We start from the raw sequence: 25,814 nt of genomic DNA, 5'->3' as shown, positions 1-25,814 counted from the left end.
GGGAGCGCACTGACCACCAGGGGGCAGTTCCTGCACTGAGCGTCTGCCCCCTGGTGGTCAGTGTGCATCATAGCGACCGGTCATTTGGTCAACCGGCCGTTCGGTTGACCAGTCATAATGGTCACTTAGGCTTTTATATATATATATATATATATATATATATATATATAGTCCTCTCCCTTCCAGAAAGGAAGAAAGGAAGGAGAGGAGGGAGGGAGGGAAGGAGAGGAGGGAGGGAGGGAGGGAGGGAGGGGAAAGGAAGAAAGGAAGAAAAGGAAGGAAGGAAGGAAGGAAGGAAGGAAGGAAGGAAGGAAGGAAGGAAGGGAAAAGAATAAAAACATTTCCTAATAAATATGGCTAAATTCTTTTTTAAAATTGCTGTGAAAATGGTAACAAGCCATACATCCCCCAGGGTTAAGGGACGTGCAAATAAAGGTAACTCTTTTTCCTTTCTTTCTCATTACAAAATATGTGATTGATGGAGAACACTTGAGTTTGAGTTCTATAATCACAAGCCATGTTATTTTCATGTACAGTTAAGAGGCAATGACAGAAATTACTTTTTTTAGAAACTAGAAAATAACCAGAACATAAAGTGCAATGCAATCTTTAGCCAGTTGTGCTAATTAAAAGGAGAGAGTAAGCTATCAAATTTATTAGCAGCCATGCCACACGGTATCCATAGGGTCTATGCACCAAAGTAAAATCTGTCTTCTCCATGGCTTTCTTGATCTCAAATATTGATGGACTCTGGGGCAAATAAATGAGATTTTCCGCAACTGTGACAAAGCATATGAGGAATGCTTATGTCATGTAGCTAGGAACAACCCAAATGAAAATGAGTAAAAGGAAAATACCCAACTTACTGATTTCTAGTCCCTCTTCACTGAAATCTGTTAATTCAACAAGGAGTTAATGAGCATCTACTATCTAGAAAGGCATATGGGAAGAACAATTAGTAGGTAAAAATGAATACTTAGTCCTTATACTCAAAGACCTTACAAACTAATAAGGAAATGAACTTCAACAACTCAAAGAAAAGGACCATCTTTCAGAGCGGGAGGATAGGAAGTATTTCAACAGGCAGGCGTAGAGGGAAAGGTATTTTAGGCAGAGGGAATTTTTAGCAAGCTCACGGTGCTGATGGCATTCGAAGAATGACTAGTACCCTGGTTCATGGAGTGTATTGTATGTGAAAGGGAAAGCTGAGAGTGGAGGATGAAGTAGTATTTAAACTTTATTCTGTAAGCAAAGGAAAATCATTAAAGGCAATGAGCAGGGAGGAAAGGACATGAGCAGGGCTTGGTTTTAGGAAGATTATTCTGGTGACAATATGTATACTGAACCGGAGCTAAGAAAGCTACAGGCAAGTGACTACCTACAAGGTTATCAGAATGGAGGAAGTGAGGTGCAATCAAGGTTCACATTTCAACCATGAAGGCAGATGTCAATGTGTAACTGAGGGGGTGGGGCTAGAAAACTGTCTACATTTTCCCCAAACAGAATCTGAAGATTAGGATACAGTTCTATCAATGGCCTCACAACCTCAGTAAGGCCATGGTAGGGAAGCCATCAAACCCCTATCCCTTAGAGATCAAATCTTTACAGAATCTCTGTTACTTTACAAAAAAAGGGGCAAGCACCCAAATCATTATGATTCATCTCTTGTAATAATTACTGAATGAGAACTTCAAGATTCTCTAGCTGCCAAAGTCTACGACTCACTTTAGTTCTATCTTTTACACTGATTCCTTCCATTTATGTTGATTATAGTTTTGAGGTGGCCTAGAAGCAAATGAAATGAACAGTACTAGCAAATAGGTAATGAATCTTTATAAGGAGTGTTCTGTGGGTTCAGAACCATGAGCAGAGGTATAGCCTTAATTCCTTAAGAGCCCCTATTTCTTGAAAAAGAATAATAGCTATAAAATGTCCTTTTATTACCTATTACCCCATTCATATTGCATCAATTAAACCAAAAAGGCAATGAAATAGGCAAATTAAAAGATAAAAGAGACACCACCTTTTTCCATATTTTTAATTACCATTATTGCACCAATACAGCATATGCTTTATATACATATATCTTAAAACTTCATTATCAACTTTTCAGCAATTCAAATACATAATATATTATCATCTTGAGAATACAAAGAACACAACATGGAGGAAGATTGAGAAAATAGGTTCCCAATAGTCACTAGTGATTCTATAGACTTTCATTTTAGTGTTTTCTATGGAATTTAAAAAATGCCCTGCCACAGCTCTGTAAGAATAGAGCTGCCTGGAAGGGGAGGCAATGAAAAGAAATGGACCCAAAGTTACAAAGAGTCAAGAAGGAAATCCAGGAGAGAAAATGTATTTTGAAAATAAACATAAGGACTCCCTCCCTTCAGCCAGAGTATACACATCCAAATAGGGACTAAGGGAAGAAATATCTTTTCATCTCATCCTCAAAACTATCTACGAACAAACAAAATAGATAGCGCCCCATCATCTAGGAAAGGGAACACTCTTCACAGCATTGTAAAAGGAACGGTGGGGCAGAGGGAAAGGAAAGTGGTGAGAGAGCAACTTGCCTTTGAGATACCCTGAGTAATGGGCATCAAAGCCGTCATTTGGGCAAAACCTATCATAACTAAAGTGGTGACTCTCCAGCTTCCTTCTTAAGTGGTGATACATGTAATAGCTGCTCTTCTACTGAAGAGCTAGATGGATTGAAAAAAGTTTATGGAAACAGGCCAGATACCCAGGCAGCAAGGCAATGTGGGTACTGAACAAGAGTTATGTTTTCAACCTCTCTGCTCTACAAATCAGATTAAGAACTCTAACTCCTCAACTTTAGGTCAAAATGCAGCAATTAGATGGAGCTGCAAGGATGTACAGCAGGTCCTTTAATAACGCTGTTTTGTTATGCTGTTGATGAGACGCTGTAGGAACTTAGTTCTTGTTTATATCAATTAGCCTATGGTCAAACTGGTTTTGTTATAAGTGGTTTGGCTTAAAGTCGAAGAACCTATCGACATCGTTAAGTGAGAACTTACTGTAAACACTTCTCTAGAATAGAACTTGGAACACAATTGCACTTCCTTTATCCAAGAGACACCCACTGATCAAAGATGTTGTGCTATTCAACAAACAAAAGAACAGTGGAGCCCGACTGGTGCAGCTCAGCAGTTGAGCATTAAGCCAGGAACCAAGAGGCCACCAGTTCAATTCCCGATCAGGGCACATGCCCGGTTGTGGGCTCGAACCCCTGCCCACAAAAGGCAGCCAATCAATGCTGTTTCTCTCTCATCAATGTTTCTATTTTTCTATCCTTCTCCCTCACTTAAAAAAAAAAAAATCACAATATACATATTTTTTAAAAAAAAGAATAGTGGAGATGCCACCAAAACAACCCTCTTATCATAGGAAGAGACACGTAAACACATGAGAGGGTGATGAAACTTCACCCAGCACTGGATGTTCACTGAATAGGATACACCTGGAGGGTAGACAGCAGAGACTCAAGACACAGGTGTTTCTTCATTCCTATCTCTATCAAAATTCTGTAAACACTGAGGTCATTCTGCCTGTTTTCAGAGTCTTGGGTGAGTGGAAAAGGAAGTCTCCCCTGAAATTGCTAAATAGGACTTCACAAAGAGGATTCTGAAATATGTTTAAGCATTTCAAAGATGGAGAAAAATGTTGCAGATGGTAGAGGTCATCTCCCTCAGAAACCCTGGCCTTGGAGCCCTGCATAGTCAGCCACAGTATGAGAAGACCTACTATTCCCCTGCCTTGATAGTGAAGAGGAGATAAGAGATACTTTCTTGGCTGTACAAATAACAACATAGGGGAGTGACATAAACCAGCCTGAACGCAATGGAGAAGCTATGAAAAAAGATTGTCCAGTAATTTTGGTTCTGGGGAAAGAAGGATTCCTAACTTCCCTCACAGATTGGTGCCCTCAAGGTCATTTTATTCTTCAAGTCTGTCCTTAATATCCTGCCAATGCTATTCAGAACTGGACCCAGTTGGATGGCTGTGGCGCCTGGTTTGAAACAGAGCTGCAAGACAAACAGAAAGCCAAAGGCATAGTATTAGGATAGCTATTCCATTGTTTACTTAACAGTTTCAAAGAAATCGCTGGCCAGAATTTTTGAAACTATATTTCACGGCAATCCTACTTATCAAGGCCTAAAATATCCCACTCAAACTTCATTCTACAGTTTTAATCCACCACTCCAGCACTCCTATACTTCCTTACCTAGAATCCCTGCCAAAGACTCTCTATGACCTACAAATGCCATTTTCCCAGATCAAAGATTTCATCTGACTGTACATACCCTCCATACCTGACTGAGGGTATGTTGGTTTCACTAAGCTCATACCTGGATGCAGTGCTAAAGTCTCCCCACAAGTCACTGCTTGCAGGAACTGGAGCTGGTGCTGGTGCTGGTGCTGGTGCTGGTGTGGGGACAGGAGCAGGAGAATCCAAATCTAAAAGGATATCTGAATACAAGATAAGAAAAGAAAAAGAAAAGGAGAAACATAATATAAATCTTAGAAATGAAAGCTTATGTTCACACAATCTACACACAGCAGCTTTATAATAGCCAAAACCTGAAAACAACTCAGATTTCTTTACATGGGTGATGGTTAAACATACTGTGGTACATCCACCCCGTGGAGTACTACTCAGCAATAAATAGGAAGAAACTATTGATATACACAACAATTAGGATGAATCCCAAGGGAATTTATGCTGAGTGGAAAAAAGCCAACCCAAAATGTTATATATGATTCCATTTATAAAACATTCCTGAAGTGACAAAATTACAGAGATGGAGAACAGATTAGTAATTGCCCAGGGTTAGAGACTGGGGAAAGTGTGGGGATGAGGGAGAGAAGAGGCTAAGAGGAAGGTGTGCTTATAAAAGAATGACACAAGGGATCCTTGAAGTGATAGAACTGACCATGGTGGTGGATCCACAAACCTACACGCAATAGAGTGCACAGAATAAATACACACAAAAGAGAACACATAAAACTGGTGAAATCAGAAGTAAGATTGGTAGATGGTATCAATATCAATTTCCTAGTTGTGATATTCTAGTTTTGCAAAATGTTATTAAAGGAAACTGAGTAACAGGTACAAGGGATTTCTTTGCATTATTTTTACAACTGTATGTGATTCTACAATCTCAAAATAAAAAGTTTCATTTAAGCCCTGTCCCTGGTGTGGTTCAGTGGGTTGGAGGGTCATCCTATATACCGAAAGGTCATGGGTTTGATTCCCGATCAGGGAACATATCCAGGTTGTGGATTTGATTGCCGTTCGAGGTACGAATAGGAGGCAACTGATACCGCCCCCCGTCTCTCACACACACACATATCTATGTTTCTCCCTTTCTCTCTCCCTCTCTCTCTAAAAATCAATAAAGGAAAAAATTAATTTTTTAAGAATAACTTAACAAAACAAAAAAATTTTAATCTTAGATATTATCCCCAGCCTTCTGGTGACACTTTTTTAACTCACAGATTGTAATATCTGGCTCGCTGGTCTTAGGAAAATTACTTTCTGAGCTCTAATGTTCTCATTCTTCAAATGTAAATAACTATCTATTCTTTTCCCCACCAGATAGTAAGGAAGAACAAAAATGCATTCACAAACCTAGATGTCTCATCTCTTCCCAACTGCCCTCCTGAAGAAACGGAAAGGATTAAGAAATAACATTAACTGAATGGCTACTATGTTCCAAATACTGTGCTAGGTGCAGTTCATCATTTAATGTTCACAGTCCTGGGTAGTTTTACTTCTCCATTTTGTAGATAAGGAGACTGAAACACAAAGCACTTAAGTAATGTTACCAAGCACATTCCGATATAAAGTAGCAGAGCCATGACTGAAAACTGGGTCCACCTGACGCTCAGGCCTACCGCATCTAACCGAGGCACAATGAAGGAAATAGTCTTTTTAATATCCACCCATTTTCTTTTTCTTTTTTAATATATTTTTATTGATTTCAGAGAGGAAGGGAGAGATAGAGACAATCACTGATCAGCCTCCTCCTACACTCCCGGCTACTGGGGTTTGAGACCACAACCAGGGCATGTGACCTGACCTGGAATCGAACCATGACCTCCTGGTTCATAGATCTGCTCAACCACTGAACCACACCAGCTGGGCTATACACCCATTTTCTGTAAAGAACCTACCAGATACCATTATCTCAGTTCACTAGAAAGGCTTTGATACCTTCCTAGAGGCTGCCTGAATTACCTTTTCTGTACCAAGTGCCATTTAATAGAAAAAACATCAGCAATCTCCTTGGCAAACAGGTGTTATCCAGTTACAACCTAATGTATGATTTCTGAAAGTAAAAAGTATTAGAGAGCCCAGCCCAGGTGTGGCTCAGTGGTTGAGCGTTGATCTATGAACCAGGAGGTTACAGTTTGATTCCTAGTCAGGGCACATGCGTGGGTTATGGGCTGGATCTCCAGTAGGGGAAGTGCAGGAGGCAGCCAATCAATGATTCTCTCATCATTGATGTTTCTATCTCTCTCTCCCCTCTCTAAAATCAATAAAAAAATGTGTGAGTGTGTGTGTGTGTGTGTGTGTGTGTGTGTGTGTTTAAAGTATTAGAGAGATTTACCTGCATCACTACCTCCATGGTTAGATTTTGGAATGGGTGGTGGAGTGACATGATTGCTGATGGCAACTGAGGAGGATGGTGGGGGAATAGTGACTTTGCCTCCAGGTGGGGGTGGGAGTAAGCTTAAGCCTCCAGTGCCTGCAGTCTTGGGCTTAGAAGTGGCTCCTTTCTTGGTTGTAATATTCTATGAAAGAAAAAAGAGGGAAAGCGAGAGAAAAAAAGAAGTCATAGGCGTATGAAAATACAGAAAGGGAAGAAAAAAGCCATACTCACCCCAATACTCAACTTGATCGTCTGTCCTTCCTTGAAGCCCAGATCCAACTTGGGGCGTGTATCCATTTCCTGAGATTCTTTGGAAATCTCAGATTCCTGCTTTACCCACCTTCAGTAAAAGAGTAAGTTATCTTAATTTGGGATTCCCTGACAGCAGAGTTTGACACACAGATATGAGTGAAGCTAATTTATGTAAAACAGGATTCCAGAAAGCTAAGTGAGGAACATGAAGAGTTGAGAAAGAAAGAAAAAGAAAAGCGAAGAAAGAGGACAACTAGGGCTCAATGCCACTGAGGAACCAAACAGAATATGTATTAAACTTGTCCCTCCAAAAGAGAGTATTTGGCCACCAATTCCCATCCCCCATGCTTGAGAGCTGCCCCTGAGGGAGTGTTAACTCTTCAGTTCTTCCAGGTTGCACCCCTGTTAACTGAGTGACCTTCCACAATGTCACAGTCCGGAGGCAGAAAAGCAGAATTACCACCCTTGAAGTCGGAAAGCTGACAGTGTGCATGGTGCTCTCTACTACAGCTACGCCAAAGTCAGGTGAGCTGAAGAATGGTGCAATAAGCACAAAACAAGTCAGTTACATGAAGTAGCAAAATTGGCACTTAACTCTCCACATGTCTTACATGCAGCCCTGTTGTCACTGCATGCCTCTCTCAGCCACCAAAAACAATGGCTAATTCCCCAGAGGCATAAACAAAAGCATCATCTCAAACCATTGTACAAGGAATCAAAAACATATTCCTGGCTATAAGGAAAGGACACAACAGATACAAAGATAATGTAAAGAAACAGAGTGAATGGGAAAATTTCTATTCATAATAAACTAGTTTACCAAATAAAGAAACCAGGAGGTAAAGGAGATAGTACCCATTCAACTGAAAAGCAGCTTTCCCCAAACCATTTAACCAGTAAATAAGGACGAGCTTCACTCACTTGAAGTGATCTTGCAAAGAGACATTAAAGTCGAAGGCATCACCCCGATCTGTGAAGCCAATGCCAATGAAAGCACTACGTCCTGGGGAAGAGACAGGAATATTCAGAATAGGAGTGTCCCGACGGCAAATTCTACCCAAAGAAAATATAACAGTTATCCTACCTGAAGTCTGGGAACATGAATCATTTTCCCTGACCAGGGTCCATAAACAACATAAAGCCCCTAGTCCAACGCTGCCGTAGCTTGTTTTTGTAAATAAAGTTTTAGTGGAACACAGCCACACCAATTCGTTTATATAAAATCTATGGCTGCTTTTACACTATAACAGCAAGAACTGAGGAGCTGCAATGGAGACTCCTTGGGCCACAAAACCTAAAATATTTACTGTCTCTTTACCGAAAAAGTTTGTCAACCTCTGATATCGACTATGGAGAAAAGTTTAATGGTTGCCCCAGATATAGGTGATTTAAGATAGTACCGCCAAAACCCATCACAAAGAACAAATGGGCAATATGTGTAAATCCTTTTGTTAAGATATACATTTTATTTACATTTACCTATTAATTACCATATCTTGAACTTGTATTCAGACCTATTACAAATATATGTTAATCCTTCTCCTTTAGCAATTTTAGTTAACTTTAGAGAAAAGGGAGGAAAAAAATTAGTAAACTGAAGTGAAATAAATGCAATCGGGATACATTTTCACTGAAGTGCATGAACTATTTTCTTAATCATCCCATTCCTAATCTCAGATCCCTTACCGGTACCATCCTGGATCCGGATTACAAAGTAGCGGCTGGAATCTGTCACTGTCTCCACAGCAATACCAGGATGCTGTTCTATTGGTGCCTGAGCAAAAAGTTCCCCTGACAGGTAAGAAAAGACTTCTTTGAGCAAAGGAAGCAAAAACCTAAAACTCCACTTAACAAGTATTTCCATTTCGGTCCCCAACTTGAAGGTACTTACAAAAGCACATCAAAACAATATCCTTAATATGTTAGAGGGTTACCAGTATAGATTACCTGAAACTTTGTCCTCGAGTTTGATATAAGCAATCTTCCCTTTTGAAGTGATTCGGAGGCGACCAGTCCAATCAGGCTGGTCTAATTTCCAGTCAGATGCCCTATGATAGGAAAATGGGAAGCCTCAGGTCTCAGGTCCATGTTTTTAATATATTAACAACCTACACAGATCACTTGCCATATTTCTATTTTCCTATCCTGGATTATTTATTCTACCTATTAAATAAATCAACAATAGCTCATGATCCCCTCTATTAGGTGTCTCCTGTTGCACATAGTCCAAAACAAACAGGAGACAATGTTACTATTAGAGGATTCTGGAGTCCAATAATATTACCTTTCATTGAATCCAACCAATATTTACAGGCACTATTCTAGGTGTTGGAGATACAACAGCAAACAAAGACTCCTGCCCTTGTGAGGCTTACATTCTAATAGAAAATCCTATACACTAAAGAGCTAATATGCTAATTAGACCAGACGGCAAAATGACCTTCTGGAACAACCAGTAGGCGGGGGGGGGGGGGGGGGGGAGCAAGGCAACCGGGGCTGCAAAGGCCTACGCTTGCACGAATTTCGTGCATCGGGCCTCTAGTAGACAATAAAAAGGAAACATAATAAGTAAAATAATTAGTATCTCAGGTAAGTACAAAGGTAAAGAGAAAACACAGAGGAAAGAAAAGGGGGATTGTGAGGGTAGTGGGAGAGTAAACAGGCTGCAACAATCAAGGGGGTGGTCAGAGTAGGCCGTTTTTAAAAAAAAATTTTTTTAATTGATTTTAGAGAAGGAAGAGGGAGAGAGAGAAAAACATCAATGATGAGAATCACTGATCAGCTGCCTCCTGCATGCCCCCCACAGGGGATTGGGCCCATAACCCAGGCATATGCCCCTAACTGGAATCGAACCCAGGACCCTTCAGTCCAAAGACAGACGCTCTATCCTAAGCTAAAACAACCAGGGCCAGAGTAGGCCTTATTAACAAAGTGTAATGTGAGCAAAAATGTGAAGGAAATGAGAACTACCCATGCAGGTAACTGGTGGCAAAGCATTCCAGACACAGGAAACAGTTAAAGCAAAGATGCTAAGGTAGGAGCCTGCCTGGAATGTCTGCCCTCAACCAAGGCGACCATTGTAGTGAGAATAAAGAGAGAGGTGGGAGCCGAAACCGGTTTGGCTCAGTGGATAGAGCGTCGGCCTGTGGACTGAAAGGTCCCAGGTTCGATTCCGGTCAAGGGCATGTACCTTGATTGCGGGCACATCCCCAGTGGGGGTTGTGCAGGAGGCAGCTGGTCGATGTTTCTAGCTCTCTATCCCTCTCCCTTCCTCTCTGTAAAAAATCAATAAAATATATTAAAAAAAAAAAAGAACTTTGGCTTTTACTCTGAGTGAAAGAGGAGCCTTTACAGGTTTTAAGCAGACGTCTGACATGATCTCCCTTTCATTTTAAAAGAATTCCTTTTCTGCTGTGTGTAGAAAGGGTGTAAGGCTATGAGTGCTGAAGCAGGGGGATCAGTTAGCAGACTATTTTAGCAATCTAGAAGTCATGATGGTGACCAGAAAGAAACAGTAGCAGAAGTAGCTAGATTCTGGATATATTTAAATCATGGCAGCATGATTTTCTAACAGAAGAGAAAGAGAGAAGTCAAGGATGACTCCAAGGCTTTTAGCCTTAGCAAAGAAGTTGCCAAAAAACTGAGATAAGGAAGACTATATATAGATAGAGCATGTCTGGGAAGAATGGTCAGGAGTTTTGGATATGCTGAATTGGAGATGTCTAGTAGATTTTCAAGAGACAATATAGAGTAGAGAATTGAATATATGAGTCTAGAGTTCAGAAAAGACATGTGGGCTAGAGTTACAAATGTTCATGAAACAATAGAAAACACTTAATATTTATCATCTCTATTATAAATGAATTTGCATGCAATCTAAGACATTTAAACATGACCAATTTTGGAAAACATTGCATTTGTGATTCTGTTTTGCCAGGAGTGTGGAAAAGGGAGGGCAAAGCCAAAGTTATTAATAACTCCTCCCTTTGGGACCTGAGGACTAATACTTCCAGGTCAGAAAGGTAACAAAAGGGTCTATCATCTAAACAAGAATGAGTTTAACAACAGGATAAGCAAAAGGTGGAAAGGAGGAATGTGAAAATTAAAATTTGCACAGATTTTACAGGATTTTTAAGATAAATCCTTATCATGCCCTTCTCTCTTGATGCCCTGCTCTCAAAGACCCTCAGTACCTGAATTTATCCAGATTAAAATGCTCTAGTGGTTCCAGCTATTAACTTTTAATTTAGTTGTTACTTATTCTACCAGACTGCAAAGAGCTAGATATAGTGAAATGGCTATTGAAAATATCAGGAACCATAATACTAGATGTGTTTCTTTGGACAGGTTCCTTCTCTTATTTATCGTGTGTGTCTAGTGAGCAATACTTAACAAATTCTGAATAAATAAATGGACATTCACAGCAGCAGTTTTCCTCAGCCTTCAGCCTTAGTTACTTTCCCACTCCCAAGACCTAGCCTGAAGAATTCTTGGTTTTGCTGGTTTCCTGACAATATTCTAAACTGACCTCACAAATTTTCATTTACGGTAACTTAGTAATAAGTCCTTACAGTAGTCATATGAAATAGGCATGAAAATCTTATCATCTATCTCTCTCTTGCTCTCTAAGTGAAGGGAAGGACAATAATGCAGTAACTAATAATGTCTAAGTTCAAAGTCCAGCATTCTTTTCATTATACTAAAACAGGCTGTTATTATTAATTTAGCTGGGGAGAAGGGCAGTAATGAATTTATAGCTTGAAAAACCATTTTCTAATTATTTATAAAGTTTCTCATCAACCTAAATTTTCCTTCCATTTGTCTGGTCAGTGAGAGTCTGGAAAGCAAACAGCTTACACTAGGTAAATAAAGTCATTTATTCCCTCTGATATTATTAATCACTAAAAGAAAGGATTTCTCCTGCTTCCTAAAAATTAAACAATCAAACAAAAACAGTTTTCCTTTAATGGTAGCCTAGCGAATAAATCATGCTCATTATGTAAAGTGGATTCTGGTACACAACTGAAAAAGATTATGCAGACAAGACAGAAAAATAATATTTATCAAGCATTTATTGTGTGTCAGTCATCATGCCCACTCTTGTGAAAATTAAGTGAGAGGATCTCGCAAGGTCATTCTTATTACATCTTTTCTTATTGATGAGGAAACCAAAGCTCAAAGGAGTTGAGTGAGCCCTGGCTGGTGTGGCTCAGTGGATAGAGCGTCGCCTGCGGACTGAAGGGTCCCGGGTTTGATTCTGGTCAAGGGCACATGCCTGGGTCACGGGCTCAATGCCCAGTAGGGGGCCCGTAGGAGGCAGCTGATCGATAATTCTCTGTCATCACTGATGTTTCAATCTCTCCCTCTCCCTTTCTCTCTGAAATCAATAAAAATGTATTAAAAAAAAAAAAAGAGTTGAGTGATTTGCCAAAGGTAACCCAGCAAATAAATAAGAATCACAATTCAAACTTAGTTCTGCTCCACTCACTCACTATACTAACAGAGGAAAATTAAGAATTTGCTTTGATGGCTCAGTGCAGTTAACTGACATAAGGATAAAGGCTGTGGATAAACTAGGAAATGAAGACAGGGAATGCAGATGAGTGAGAGAAGGGAGGTCTTTTAAAAAGCGTGCAGTAAAAAAAGAAAAGGAATAGAACCCCACTTCAATGTGTATCGAATCCTTTAGGAAATCTTAACACCTAAAGTGGAAAGGCTTAAGCTATTTTCCTTATTTAACCCTTTCAATCAAAGCTAGCTTGTGCGATTAAGTGTAACCTACGACTTTCTTCTGACAGTCAACATTTACAGAGTGCTATGTGCCAAACACTGTGCTAGGCCCTGGGAATGTCAAGTTAAAAAAGGTCAAGTGCTCATCGTCTAGTCTGGAGATTCAGGAAACCAAACCATCCATTACTAGCACAATACAGGAGGAGGAGCAGGGTGGTAGAGACAGGCAGAGGTGCCCTGGGAGCACAGACAGCACCCCTAAGCCAGAATGGAAGGGTCCAGGAGGGCTTCCCCAAGAGGGTGATGTCTCCGCTGAGTCACACATACAGCACTACCCCCAAAAAGCAAGCAGGCTCCTAGTCATGCTGATTGAAAGACTGAAATTAGGACTGTCTCTTTGCCAAAAGGGCACAACTCAAAAGTGTTCATTTAGTGCATAGGTCAGCAAGCACAAAGATATTGATTCCTGAGGAATGAACCTCCGCGACAAAGGCAAAATAATGGACAGAGGGAGAGAGAACTTTCCAGCCGAGGTAATTATAAATGCCAAAAGGAAAATCATGATGATGACAGAGGAATAAAAACAATATCCCCCATTTATATACTGCTTTACTGTTTCCTAAATTCTTTCACGTTATACCATTTCATATAACCCTCCAAAAGCTTCTGTGAGGTACATCACCACAGCAGGTTTTTATTATCACTCACTTTTTTATTTTCTATTTTTACAGAGGAGAAAACTGAGGCTCGGAGAGGTTAAGCGCTTGGTCCAAAAATGATACAGCGGTTACATTGCCAGGGCTCAGGTAACCCACTGAGTTACACGTTACTCTTGCCACTGCTGACTTCCTAACTTCCTACAGCATCCTCAGACCCACACAGTCATTGAATCGCAAGGTAGCTACTTAGCCTTGCGGAGGAAATGCTGCGTTAACTCTGAAGGGAAAAGCTAGAGGAGAGGTTAAGTGGAAGGGGCGAGGGGGGATGATAGAAAATACTGTATAAATATCAACAAAAGATACGGAAAAGAAACAAAATGGAAAACCTATGATCATAAGCTTTGCCCACCGGCGAAAGATCTGAAAGGAACACCAATCGGTGGATGACGATATCTGGTGGCAAGACTGACAACGGCACAAAAGATAAACTGGATCTTCCAGAGAGTGATCAAGAACGCAATGGTTAGCCACACATGTGCACGGGGTACTGGAAATGGGGGGGGGGGGGGGGGGAGAGAGAGAGATGAGGGTGGCAAACTGAAGGGCGCAGGGAAGAGCGAACGAAAGGTGACTGGCAGGCAGAACAGGATGTGGATGATGGGGAGCAGACGGGGAACCCTGAAGGGTCCGGGGGAGGAGGGATGGGAGGATGCGGGATGGTCCTACGTTTTCAAGCGGCGTAAACAAAGATGATGGCAGTCTAGAGCGGGGGAAGAGAGGGAGTACAGGGTGATAACAGCCCAGATTTGGGGGGGTGGGGGGGCGAGCAAGGTGACAGACAGCCCAGAGGTGGGCAGTGGCCTGGGCGAGCGGCGTGCCGCCTGAGCAGGAAACTGTCGCTCCCGACCGGGTACGCGCGGGCTGTGGTGCCCCGCAGTCCCTACCTGTAGCCGCGATTGGAGGCCCGCGGCGGAATCCGGTAGACGCTGACGTCGGGCTTCACACACAGCACAGACTCGTACTCCACCTCCGCCGCCATCTTGGCTCTGCGCTCCGCCGCCGCCGCCGCCGGGGGCGGGGCGTAGAGACAAGGGGCGGGGACTTGCGCTAGGCGACAACTTCCGCTTACGCTACTTCCGCCCCAGTTTAACTTGGTTCCGGGAGATTAACCTCTGGTTGGGAAGCCCTGTTGAAACCTGGAAACCGTGGCGCTGCGTGGCTCACCATCTTAGGTAATCGCAAAGATGCCCTCCTACCGCATCTCCTACGTGCGTGACTCACGTTCAGGAAATCAGTTAGTGAGGGAAAGCGCCATGTTGCTTCCGGCAGGGACCCGCGGTGCTCTGCAAGGACGAGGGCCTTCTTGAAATCCGGCGTGTGTTTTTCTTCCAAGAGTCACTTTTTGATCGTAGTTTTCTGGCAGAAACCCGCCCTTCGATAATCCCCAACCTACAGAATGTTGTATGATCCAGTCCTGGACGTGGTGGATTTTAACCCGTCAGAGTCTAAACGTTAAAATGCCCAGCCTGATTAATTACAAATAGCACTCTTTTTTCCCCTCTCCTATTCTCCACAACAGAACCTGTTGAAATAGTATGCCATACTTTCAGTTGTGTATTCTCGTTATCTTTTGGGGAAATGTGACCCTGTTAAACTTTTAACCTTTTGCACTCGGATGTCGAGTGTGACTCGACACGCTTAGCATTACAATAAAGGAATCGAGAAAAAAAGCAAGCGAGTGCAAAGGGTTAAGTGGGATCAACCCAGTTCCTGACAAATTCAGGAAGCATCGTGAACTATTTAGTGGCTGCTATTTGTTCCCAGTTCTGTTATAATGATAAAAAGCCTACTGAATCTCTCTATAAATATGTCCCTACACACTCCAAATGTAAACTTGCCACAACAGTATCACTTAGTGATTGAATTAGCACAAAGCAAATGGCAAAACCAAAATAGAAGTCAAGTCTGTCTTACTATAAAAGCAGTGATCACTTAATCTGTCTCAAACTTATCTAAGTGTCAACGTAAGGAACATTCAAACCTGTGAAGAATTTTTGTGAGTTTATTTGAGACAAACTGTCGACAATACCGTGAGGCAGGATCTCAATGAATGGCAGTTTTGTACCTTGTTTTATACATTACAATCAAAAGAGATGTGTTACGGGAAATCCATTGGTGATAAATTAGGGAGGAAGGAAAAAGCGATGGGGGGGACCTCTGGGAGTGGATAAAAAGTAAAATGTTAAACATATACTTCTTTTATTTAGGTGGGTGTGTTATAGAAGACTGGAGAAAAACCAAGTAACGCTTTAGAGAAATGGAGTTACACAGTTTATTACGCCGGCGGATTCAGTGGAATAATTTCCCAAGTCTGAGCAAAGTAACATGCAGGGAGCTTCTCCTTTATATCTTTCTGGTGTCTTTGTTCCCCAAATATGGATTATGCTTCCTGTCCTTTCACGGGCTTTGCAAAAAAGGCCCCAGGTGTTGGGGGTCTTGAGACCATATTTAATGGTCTGGCCTTGTGCTAGCGCTAATAACCTCTCCCTCCAGGGCTATACACTGTTCATAGTTTATGGCCTCTGTAAAGACCAGTTTCTGGAAAAGAGCCAGCGACTTAATTATAGGTTATCAAGAATGTACACTGGGCTTGCTGCACAGATTCAGATTGCTATCCCACCCCCACCCCCACCCCCAAATATCAGGGTTACGTTAGAATTAGCCTTTTAGCCTTCTCAGGTGCAGGATAATTAACACTCAACAATTAATAACAATGAGGGGATTTGTGGTCTCCCCAGAGCAGTGCCTGTGCTTTGAGGGGGTCTGGAAAAAGGAAAATTACTTTGACACTCCAACAATATGTTATTGTAGACTAGAGGCCCAGTGCATGAAATTCATGCCCAGGGGTGGGGAGTGTCCCTCAGCCCAGCCTGCCCCCTCTCCAATCTGGGACCCCTCGAGGGATGTCCAACTGCCCATTTAGGCCTGATCCCACTGATTGGGCCTAAACGGGCAGTTGGACATCCCTCTCACAATCCAGGATTGCTGGCTCCCAACCACTTGCCTGCCTGACTGCCTGATTGTCCCTAATCACTTCTGCCTGCCAGCCAGATCATCCCCTAACCACTCCCCTGACAGCCTGATTGACGCCTAACTGCTCCCCTGCCGGCCCGATTGCCAACCTTCTCATTGTTGATCAAACATTTTAAAAAGAAATAATATAAATCCTATACAAACTAATAGAAGAGGAAAAAACACCTTTCAACTAAATTTTATGAGACAATCATTATCTTGATACCAAAACCAGACAAAGATGTTAGAAAACTATAGACCAATATTTCCTCATGAGCAAAGATTCTTAACAAAATACCAACAAATCATATACAACAATGTGTAAAAAGAACAATACACGATGACAAATTGGGATTTACTTCCTAAGAAATTAAGGTTAGTTTAACATTCAAAAACCAATAATTATAATCTATGGTATTAACAGTATAAAGAAATGTATGGCCCTAGCCGGTTTGGCTCAGTGAATAGAACATCAGCCTGCAGACTGAAGGGTCCCAAGTTCTATTCCAGTCAAGGGCACATGCCCAGGTTTCGGGCTCGATCCCTAGTGGGGGGGCATGCAGGAGGCAGCCAATCAATGGTTCTCTCTCATCATTTTAAAAAATATTTTTAAAATATATTTTATTGATTTTTTACAGAGAGGAAGGGAGAGGGATAGAGAGTTAGAAACATCGATGGGAGAGAAACATCAATTAGCTGCCTCCTGTACACCCCCTACTGGGGATGTGCCTGCAACCAAGGTACATGCCCTTGACCGGGATGGAACCTGAGACCCTTCAGTCCCCAGGCCGATGCTCTATCCACTGAGCCAAACCGGTTAGGGCTCTCTCATCATTGATGTTTCTCTCTCTCTCCCTCTTCCTTCCTCTCTGAAATCAATAAAAATGTATTTTTAAAAAAGAAATGTATGTAATCATCCCAATAGAAGCATAAAAAAGAGTTTGAAAAAATTCATTATTTAGCGCTAACCGGTTTGGCTCAGTGGATAGAGCGTAGGCCTGGGGACTGAAGGGTCTCAGGTTCGATCCCGGTCAAGGGCATGTACATCCCCAGTAGGGGGTGTGCAGGAGGCAGCTAATCGATGTTTCTCTCTCATCAATGTTTCTAACTCTCTATAAAAAATTCCTCTCTGTAAAAAATCAATAAAAATATATATTTTTTAAAAATTCAGTATTTATGAAAGTAAAAACTCAGCAAACTAGGAAAAGAAAGGGAATTCCTCAGTCTGATATAGGACATCTATGAAAAATCTACAGCTAACATCTTGCTTAATGGCTAAAGACTGAATGTTTTTCTGCTAAGATCAAGAACAAATTGGCCTAGAGATCCTAGGCAATATAATAGGGAAAGAAAAAAATAAAAAGTGTACTTTGGAAATGAAGAAATAAAACTGCCTTGAAAAGAGAGAGAGAGAGAGAGAGAGAGAGAGAGAGAGAGAGAGAGAGAGAGAAGAAGAAGAAGAAGAAGAAGAAGAAGAAGAAGAAGAAGAAGAGAAGAAAAAAGAAAAGACCACCCTGCCTTGACTCGTGGATGACATCATACATACATAGAAAATCCTAAAGCTACATAGACTGAGGAACAAGAACAGAACCAGAAACAAGGAGGCATCGATCGGACTATCGGGCCTCAGAGGGAGGATAGGGGAGGTTGGGAGGAGGGGGGAGAGATCAACCAAAGGACTTGTGTGCATGCATATGAGCCTATCCAACGGTTAAGTTCAGCAGGGGTTTGGGGCATCCTTGGGGAGGGGTGTGGGATGGGAATGGGGGGATGAGGACAAATATGTGACACCTTAATCAATAAAGAAATTAATAAAATAAAAAAAAGAAAATCCTAAAGCTAATTTGTTCTTTCCCAATCAAGAAAATTTAAGACTGTACCATGGCAGGAATTTACTTCTACCCACCACTGGGGGGTAGTAGCTACACAATTCAAAACTTCTGGGATAGAGAATAGATTAATTGCCCTAGAAATAAAGGTAAGCATTTGTGACTTAACTAAGTTAAGCACCTTTTTTTGGAAATGATGGAGGGAGGCCTCATCCACCTCAAATCTCAATTGCCTCTAGATATAATTTAAACATAATAAATAAAAGTCATGGTTTTATTTTTTCTTTCTTTTTTTAAATAATTCTTTATTGTTGAAAGTATTACATATGCCCTTCCTTTTCCCCCCATTGAACCCCTCCAGCCCACCCACGCCTTCACCACCCTATTGTCTGTGTCCATGGGTTATGCATATATGCATACAAGGTCTTTGGTTGATTACCTCTCACCCACCCACCCTTCCCCATCTTCCCTCCAAGATTCCTCATTCTGTTCCATGCTTCTGCAGTATGTCTCTGGATCCACTCCGTTCATCAGTTTATTTTGTTAATTAGATTCCACCTATGACTGAGCATGTGATACTTGTCTTTCTCTGACTGGCTTATTTCACTTAGCATGATACTCTTCAGGTCCCTCAAGTCATGGTTTTCTTTACTTATCTCCACATATAAGTCATATGTAGTATGTATATGAAATAGTAGTAATACGAAATAGTAACATATTTCCCAGCTCTTCCTTCTTTGCCCACACACAAAAAGTTATTTACCAAAGATTTTTAAATTCTGATTTACCTTTGCTCATGGTACTGTTATCCATTATAAAATGGTATTTGTTAAAGTATAATTTCACTGAATACTGGGGTTGCTACAAATGCAAATGTAATGAGATTGAAGCATAGTTTACAGATCTGTCTTACTAAGAATGGGCCTCACTGCCCTTGTAGTTGACATCTCATATTTTGCATGACAGGTTTGAACCCTGGATTTATTAAATCATTTATCCAAGGATAGTTGATGATGCAGTCAGAATTGGACTTATGATTTACAAAGTAACATTCTTCACCACACCACACTAACATACGAAGCACCCAAGATACTAGTTTAAAAATAGCACATTTATAGTTTTGTATGCACATCTATGTTTTTCATTTAATATAAACCTTAAATATAGCTTCATACCTATACAATGATATATGGAATGTTTATTGTGGTAATTTTGTAATTAAAAAATGGAAGCCATCTAAATATCCAGCAATCTGGAATTAATCCATTCCATAAATAAATGGTACATCTATCAATACAGTCTTATGTGCCTGTTAAAAATAGAGGTTGATTTATATGTTCTGGTATGAAAAGGTAAATTGATAAGTGAAAACTGCAAGGTACAGAAGAAAAAATATAATATTAAGTCACTGGTATAAAATATTTAGGTGTGATAGGCAAAAATAGTTTTGAACTATAGTCAAAACTTTTTTTATTTATTGGTTTGAGAGAGAGAGGAAGGGGGAAATAGAGAGCATTAGAGAGAGAGAGTGACATCTATGTTTTGTTCCACTTATTTATGCATTAATTGGTTGCTTCTTGCATGTGCCCTGACCGGAGATCAAACCTACAATCTTGGTGTATCAGAACAATGCTTTAACCAACTGAGCTACCAGGCCAGAGATAATAGCCAAGAGTCTTAACAGAGGCTGTTACTTCTGGGAAAATGGAAAAGAAAGGAAACTTTTTTCTCTTATACCCTTCTTTCTGTTACTCTTATAATCATAGTAATAATTGCCCTGGCCAGTATGGCTCCGTTGGTTGGAGCGTCATCTCATACACCAAAAGGTGGTGGTTTCAGTTCCTGTTTAGGACATATGCCTGGGTTGCAGGTTCAATCCCCGGTCAGGGTATGTGCAGGAAGCAACCATTGAGGTTTCTCTCTCTTCCTGTCTTCCTCTCTCTAAAGTCAATAATAAGCCTATCTAATAAAGACAGAATATGCTAATTGACCATCACACCCTCACAAAGATGGCAGCGCCCACAGCCAATAAGAAGGGAATGTGCTAATTGACTGCCATGCTCTCAATGACAGCAGTGCCCACAGCCACAAGATGGAGGTGCCCAGTCCCCTCAGCCCTACTGGGGTGGCAGGCGCATGGCACAGCCTGGCCTGCCCCCAGGCAGGTCCGGCTGCTCCACATGCCTGCCTCCAGAGTCCCCCAGTCCCCTCAGCTCCCCAGCCACCCAGGACCAGCCCGAGGTGCAGGCAAGCCTCGGATGGCAGCTGCCCAGCCACCCAGGGCTGGCCTGAGGCACAGGCAAACCACCGATGGCAGCTGCCCAGCTGACATTCGAGGTGCAGGCATGCCTCAGATGGCGGCTGCCCAGCCACCCAGGGCCACCCGAGGCTCAGATAACCAGGGCCAGCCGAGGCTTGCACTGCCAGCAGTGGCAGCAGCAGAGGTGTGATGGGGGCATCACCTTCCCCTGATCACTGGGTCACCTCCCGCCCCTGAGGACTCTTGGACTGTGAGAGGGGGCAGGCCGGGCTGAGGGACCCCCTCCAGTGCATGAATTTTCATGCACCGGGCCTCTAGTAATATTAATAACTTGTAAGAGTAAGTTGATAACTATTGCCCTAGCCAGTTTGGATCAGAGGATAAACCGTCGGCCAGCAGACTGAAGGATCCCAGGTTCAATTCTGATCAAGGGCACATGCCCAGGTTGTGGGCTCGATCCACAGTAGGGGGCATGCAGAGGTGGCTGTGGCAACGGTAGGGGCCAAGACCTTTGCACGAATTTCATGCATCTGGCCTCTAGTATGTAATAAAAGTATAGAAAAGTAATTATCTCCGAGAAAAGAGGGAGATAAATAATTGGAGGAAGGAGTATATATATATTTTTTAAAGTCTGAACTAAATATAGCAAAACAGTAAGACCTAAAGTGGGAGTGCTGCCTGGTTGGTGTTGTTCAGTGGTTGAGCATCGACCTATGAACCAGGAAGTCATGGTTCAATTCCTGGTCATGGCTCATGCTGAGTTGCAGGTTCCATCCCCAGTGTGGGACTTGCAGGAGGCAGCCAATCAATGATTCTCTCTCATCATTGAAGTTTCTATCTCTCTCCCTCCCTTCCTCTCTAAAACCAATAAAAATATATTTTAAAGTACATATTCATTATATACATTTTTTCAAAGATATATCTCACCATAAAATTTAAAAGGTGATATGTGAAGCAGCTAAGTTGACAGTTATTGATTTCACCAATAAACATTCTATCCTATATAATAAAAGCCTAATATGCAAATCAACTGAACAATGGAATGACTGGCAGAATGACCATTTGCTGTGATGTGCACTGACCACCAATGTGCCCAATGTAAAATGACTTGAAGATATTTAGAAGGAGCATTTATTTCACCTGAAATGAGTACGTGTGATATTGTGATTTATAATAAGAAATTGACATCCTGGTCTCTGCCCCCGGTTTCTGATTCAGGGCTCCAAAAACTTGTAAATTCCTAACTAATAAAAGCACCAGGGGCATCTTTTGTTCTAATATGTGGTCTTTGATCCCAGTTCATGACACAGGGCTCCTTAAAGCCTTAGGATTTCCTGAATGACAGAAGTGCCTTTTGTTCTAGTGAGGCAACTCTGGGTGGTCTCCTGGATGGCTCCTTGATAAGAGTTGGTCAGTCAGTAGAAAGACCAAGCTATGATCAGAAGCTTAAAAATTTTAGAACCCCCCTCCCGATTCTCTTGAAGGTCATGGTTTGATTCTGATCAGGGCACATGCCCGGGTTGTGGGCTTGATCCCGAGTATGGGGTGTGCAAGAGGCAGCCAATCAATGATTCTCTTTCATCATTGATGTTTGTATCTCTCTCTCCTTCTCCCTTCCTCTCTGAAATCAATAAAAATATTTTTTAAAACACACACACACAAAGAAAAAGGGCTGAAAATGAAGTTAATAATTTATCATATCTACCTGATAAAGCCTCCACAAAAATCTCAAAAGTACAGGGTTTAGAAAGCTTCCAGGTGGGTGAACACATCCACACTGGGTGAGGGATGCAATCCCAACTCCACATGGACAAAAGCTCTTGTGCTCAGGACCCTCCCAGGTCTCACCCTAGTTGTTTCTTCATCTGTATCCTTTATCATATCCCTTAATCTGATAAAGGTAAGTGTTTCCTGAGTTCTATGAGCCACTCTAGCAAATAATCAAATCCAAGGGAGATGAGGTTATGGGAAACTCTGCTATGTAGCCAACTCGGGCAGAAGTTGTGGGTAACCTGGGGACCTACTAGTTGAGATTGGCATCTTAAGTTGGAAGCAGTCTTGTGGGACTGAGCTCATATAATGTGGTATCTGACACTATCTCCAGGTAGATAGTGTTAGAAATAAGTTAAATTGCGTGAAATGTAGCTGGTGTCACAGAATTTTTTGATGTGTATGTGGGGGAAACCCACACATTTGATTACCAGTATAAGAAGTGATGTTAACTGTTGTGGAGCGAAAGCGAGTGAATGACCACTGGAGCCCAGACCAAATTAAAATTTAGGGACCCTTTATTAGCCAGCCAGCGACTGCTCTGCTATTCTCCATGCAGGGAGTCCAGAGAGCAGCAGCGACCCTTTGTGTAGGACCACTTTTAAGCCCATTAACCACATCCTGTTTTTGTAAAACAAATAACCCAAGACAAAACAGTTTTTCCCAAGCAACGTCAGAGTCATGCCATTGACGACCATGTTGTTCACAGGGTTATTCTGTTCTTTAGAAAGCTGACAGTATTCTATCTTGCAAGGCTATTTTGTGAGGTGCAAGGGGAAGGGGCCATGAGACCATATCTCAAGGCCTGGCCTGGTGTCAGCACTGACAACCCTATCTGGGGCATAGTCCACAGCCTCTCCAGAGTGCTCAAAAATTTCCACTCTCTAACATTCCCTACTGGTTTTATGTGCCTGAGTCAAATCATTGACTCTTTTGTGTCATTGTTGGCAAGGGAGTTATATTGACCCATGAGGACTATAAGCTTGATAGAGTTAATTCTCTGCTGAATAAAGTCAGTGGGCCTGTTTTTAAGATAAGAGCCCGGAATGAGGGCCAGGACTAATCTTTAGAGGGTCTGAAAAATCCTGGACTCTCTATTTTGCCTGGGCTGTCTTAAGCCAGGTGTGATGAAGCCACGTTGGGATCCCGTAGACCTTGACTGCTGTGGAAGTGGTCCTTTCCAGGTAGGAGTCAGTCCTTGTGTGGCAAATTTCTTTACCCAAACAGAGTCACCAGGGTGGAAGGATGGACCGGATCGGACTTGCTTCTGGACTGCTTTCTGGGTAGACTGTAAAGCCTGTAAGAACTTGAGTAAAGATTGGTTATGGATTTCAACTTTTCTAGATTGGGTTTCCATGTAAGTTGGTGAGGTGGGTAGGTCAGGGTTTGGAAGAGTCACTAGAATCTGTAGAGGCCCCACTGGTTGTAGGGCAGCCTCCTGGGCTGCTTTATCTGTAGCCTTGTTCCCTTTTGCTTCTGTGAAGTCCCCTTGTCTCACATAGGTAGAGATGGAAAGACTTAATTACATCTGGTAGACAAAACAGTTTTCTGCAGGCCACTGTCAGGGCTGTGCATGGTGGCCAGTTCTTCTTTCTAGCCACAAATACAGCCTGTCTAATTTCCCTAAAATTTATTCTGGCACGGGAGAAAGTTGTTTTGCTATAAACAGGCAGTTTAACTTCTATATAACTGGGCTTGGACATCTGTCTAGAAAGCTATAATTTATAAGTTTAACATGTGGCCTTAGGTCCTTCCAACCCAACAGGGTCTCTGCCATCCCTCAGTCAGACTCCTCCTCTCTTGGAAAATCTCAAAGTCCCAAAGACTCCCCAGTCCAAGGAGAGTGCCTTTCATTTGCTCTTTGACTTTTAAGCTGCCAGTCCAAAACAGCCAGAGTTGCAGTTAGAAACAGCTTTGCATACTGCAAAGTGCTTCTGTGGCAGTGGCTTGGGTATTAGGCCCCTTGTCTTCCCGCCAGTCTCCTTTGTGGCAGAACAGCGACCAGGCCTCTCCCAAGGGAGTGCACTGGAAGGGGATCTCAGCCCCTCCTCTCCCAGCAGCAATAGGTACTGAACTCTTTCAGTACATTTGCAAACAGGGAGCTTTCACTAGCTCTACCTGCTGCTTTTACAGATCCTGGGCCTGCTGCTCTATTCCTGGGGCTGCCGGAAGGCCAGTAGCAATCACTGGTTTCTGGTTTAACTGCTGCAGCCAGCAAGCCAAAGGCCTAAGTCTTGTATTGCTTGTTGTAAAACACTCATTACTCACTGGGCAGCAGTGTCAGGTAAATGTCTGCTGTCCCCCGCTTTTCTCGCTGCTGCTGCTTCTTCCAGGGCCACTGTAAGCAACTTGGGCATCCAGCCCCCCTCATCCCCTTCTTTCACCTGGCTCTCGGGGATTGAGTCTGCCTAGCACCCAGTTTTAAACCACCAGGGCACCTGCGGACTTTAGCTCCGTTTTTCCTCCACTTGGCTCCTGGGAGTTTAGTGTTTTGTTGTTGTTTTTTTCTTTTTCTTAGAAACCTCAATCCTTTAATGAATCCTAAAAACTAAACAGCCAGAATTTCTTAGATTAACATTTATGACTTAGACCTTCTGTGATAAAACTAAGAGTAGTAGGTAAAAATATTTCTTTTTGAGAGACAGAGATTTTTAAAACTTAAACTAGTTGTCAGCCTTGAAGATATTATATCTTAAAGTTCCTTTGCTGAATATTCCACCACCGCCCAAGAAGTAATAAAACGGGGCAAAGGAAGATCTACTGTGTTTTGTAAAAAGCCTTGAAGCATTTACAGGTAAGTAAGAAACCAAGGACGCCAGCAGAGCGGGTTGTACCCAGCAAAATCAACAAAAACCTATCTCTCCCTGCTCTCCCGGCCAACGCCCCCCCCCCCCCTCCCTTTTCTGTATTAACCATTTACTCTGTCCTTAGCAGGGGAAATAAGGCAAGCCTGTCTGAGATCCTCTATAACCAGGCTTTTTACACTTAAGGAACAGCTGCTCTTCATGGACAACAGGGGGAGGGGGACTTGCATGTGGGGGGGTTTGGGAAGGGAACGGGGGGAGGGGGTTGATGACAAATATGTGATACCTTAATCAATAAAGTAATTAAAAAAAAAGAACAGCTGCTCTCCCTCTCAGATTTTCCTTCTTTACTCCAAGACCCCAGAAGATCTTAACCTTCACCACTTCTTCTTTTTTAAATATTTTTATTTTTATTGATTTCAGAGAGGAAGGGAGAGGGAGAAAGAGAAAAATACCAATGATGAGAGAGAACCATTAATCGGTTGCCTCTGCACGCCCCCTACTGGGGATCGAACCCGAAACCCGGGCATGTGCCCTTGACTGGAATCGAACCTGGGACCCTTCAGTCTGCAGACTGATGCTCTATCCACTGAGCCAGACCAGCTAGGGCAACCTTCACCACTTCTGATATCTCCAACCATCCCCTGTTCCCCAGCCTAGGGCTTCTCTATCTCAGCAGGCTAAGAGTGAATTCCACCGCCTCTACCCTTTTGCACACCTGCTCTGGAGCAGTTTTCAGCTCTCTTCCTCCCCCA

At 42.3% G+C, this 25,814-nt stretch overlaps 1 protein-coding gene across 2 annotated transcripts; it reads right to left on the bottom strand.

Annotated features, from left to right (window-relative positions):
* Nucleotides 1-2,023: 2,023 nt before the first annotated feature.
* On the bottom strand, nt 2,024-14,381 carry NECAP1 (NECAP endocytosis associated 1). 2 transcript variants are annotated; one of them, XM_008140387.3, is made up of 8 exons: nt 14,269-14,381; nt 8,883-8,983; nt 8,622-8,726; nt 7,857-7,938; nt 6,915-7,023; nt 6,642-6,825; nt 4,377-4,497; nt 2,024-4,052 (listed from the first exon to the last, which is right to left on the bottom strand). In XM_008140387.3, the coding sequence occupies exons 1-8, from the start codon at nt 14,361-14,363 to the stop codon at nt 4,004-4,006; spliced, it is 846 nt and encodes a 281-aa protein (XP_008138609.1). In that variant the 5' UTR covers nt 14,364-14,381; the 3' UTR covers nt 2,024-4,003. The 2 variants fall into 2 exon arrangements, with proteins under 2 accessions (XP_008138609.1, XP_054575287.1); XM_054719312.1 differs by lacking the exon at nt 8,622-8,726.
* Between the last annotated feature and the right edge of the window lie 11,433 nt (nt 14,382-25,814).

This window comes from Eptesicus fuscus, chromosome 7 (assembly GCF_027574615.1).
Source record: "Eptesicus fuscus isolate TK198812 chromosome 7, DD_ASM_mEF_20220401, whole genome shotgun sequence".
Classification (NCBI taxonomy): domain Eukaryota; kingdom Metazoa; phylum Chordata; class Mammalia; order Chiroptera; family Vespertilionidae; genus Eptesicus; species Eptesicus fuscus.
This window is presented reverse-complemented; position numbering and strand designations above follow the sequence as displayed.

Coding starts and splice junctions, on each gene's coding strand:
- NECAP1 (XM_008140387.3), bottom strand. CDS start 14,363: ATGGCGGCGGAGGTGGAGTACGAGTCTGTGCTGTGTGTGAAGCCCGAC. Junction 7,939..8,621: donor CCGGATCCAGGATGGTACCG/GTAAGGGATCTG, acceptor TCTCTTCCCCAG/GACGTAGTGCTTTCATTGGC. Junction 4,053..4,376: donor GACTTTAGCACTGCATCCAG/GTATGAGCTTAG, acceptor TTTGTCTTGCAG/CTCTGTTTCAAACCAGGCGC.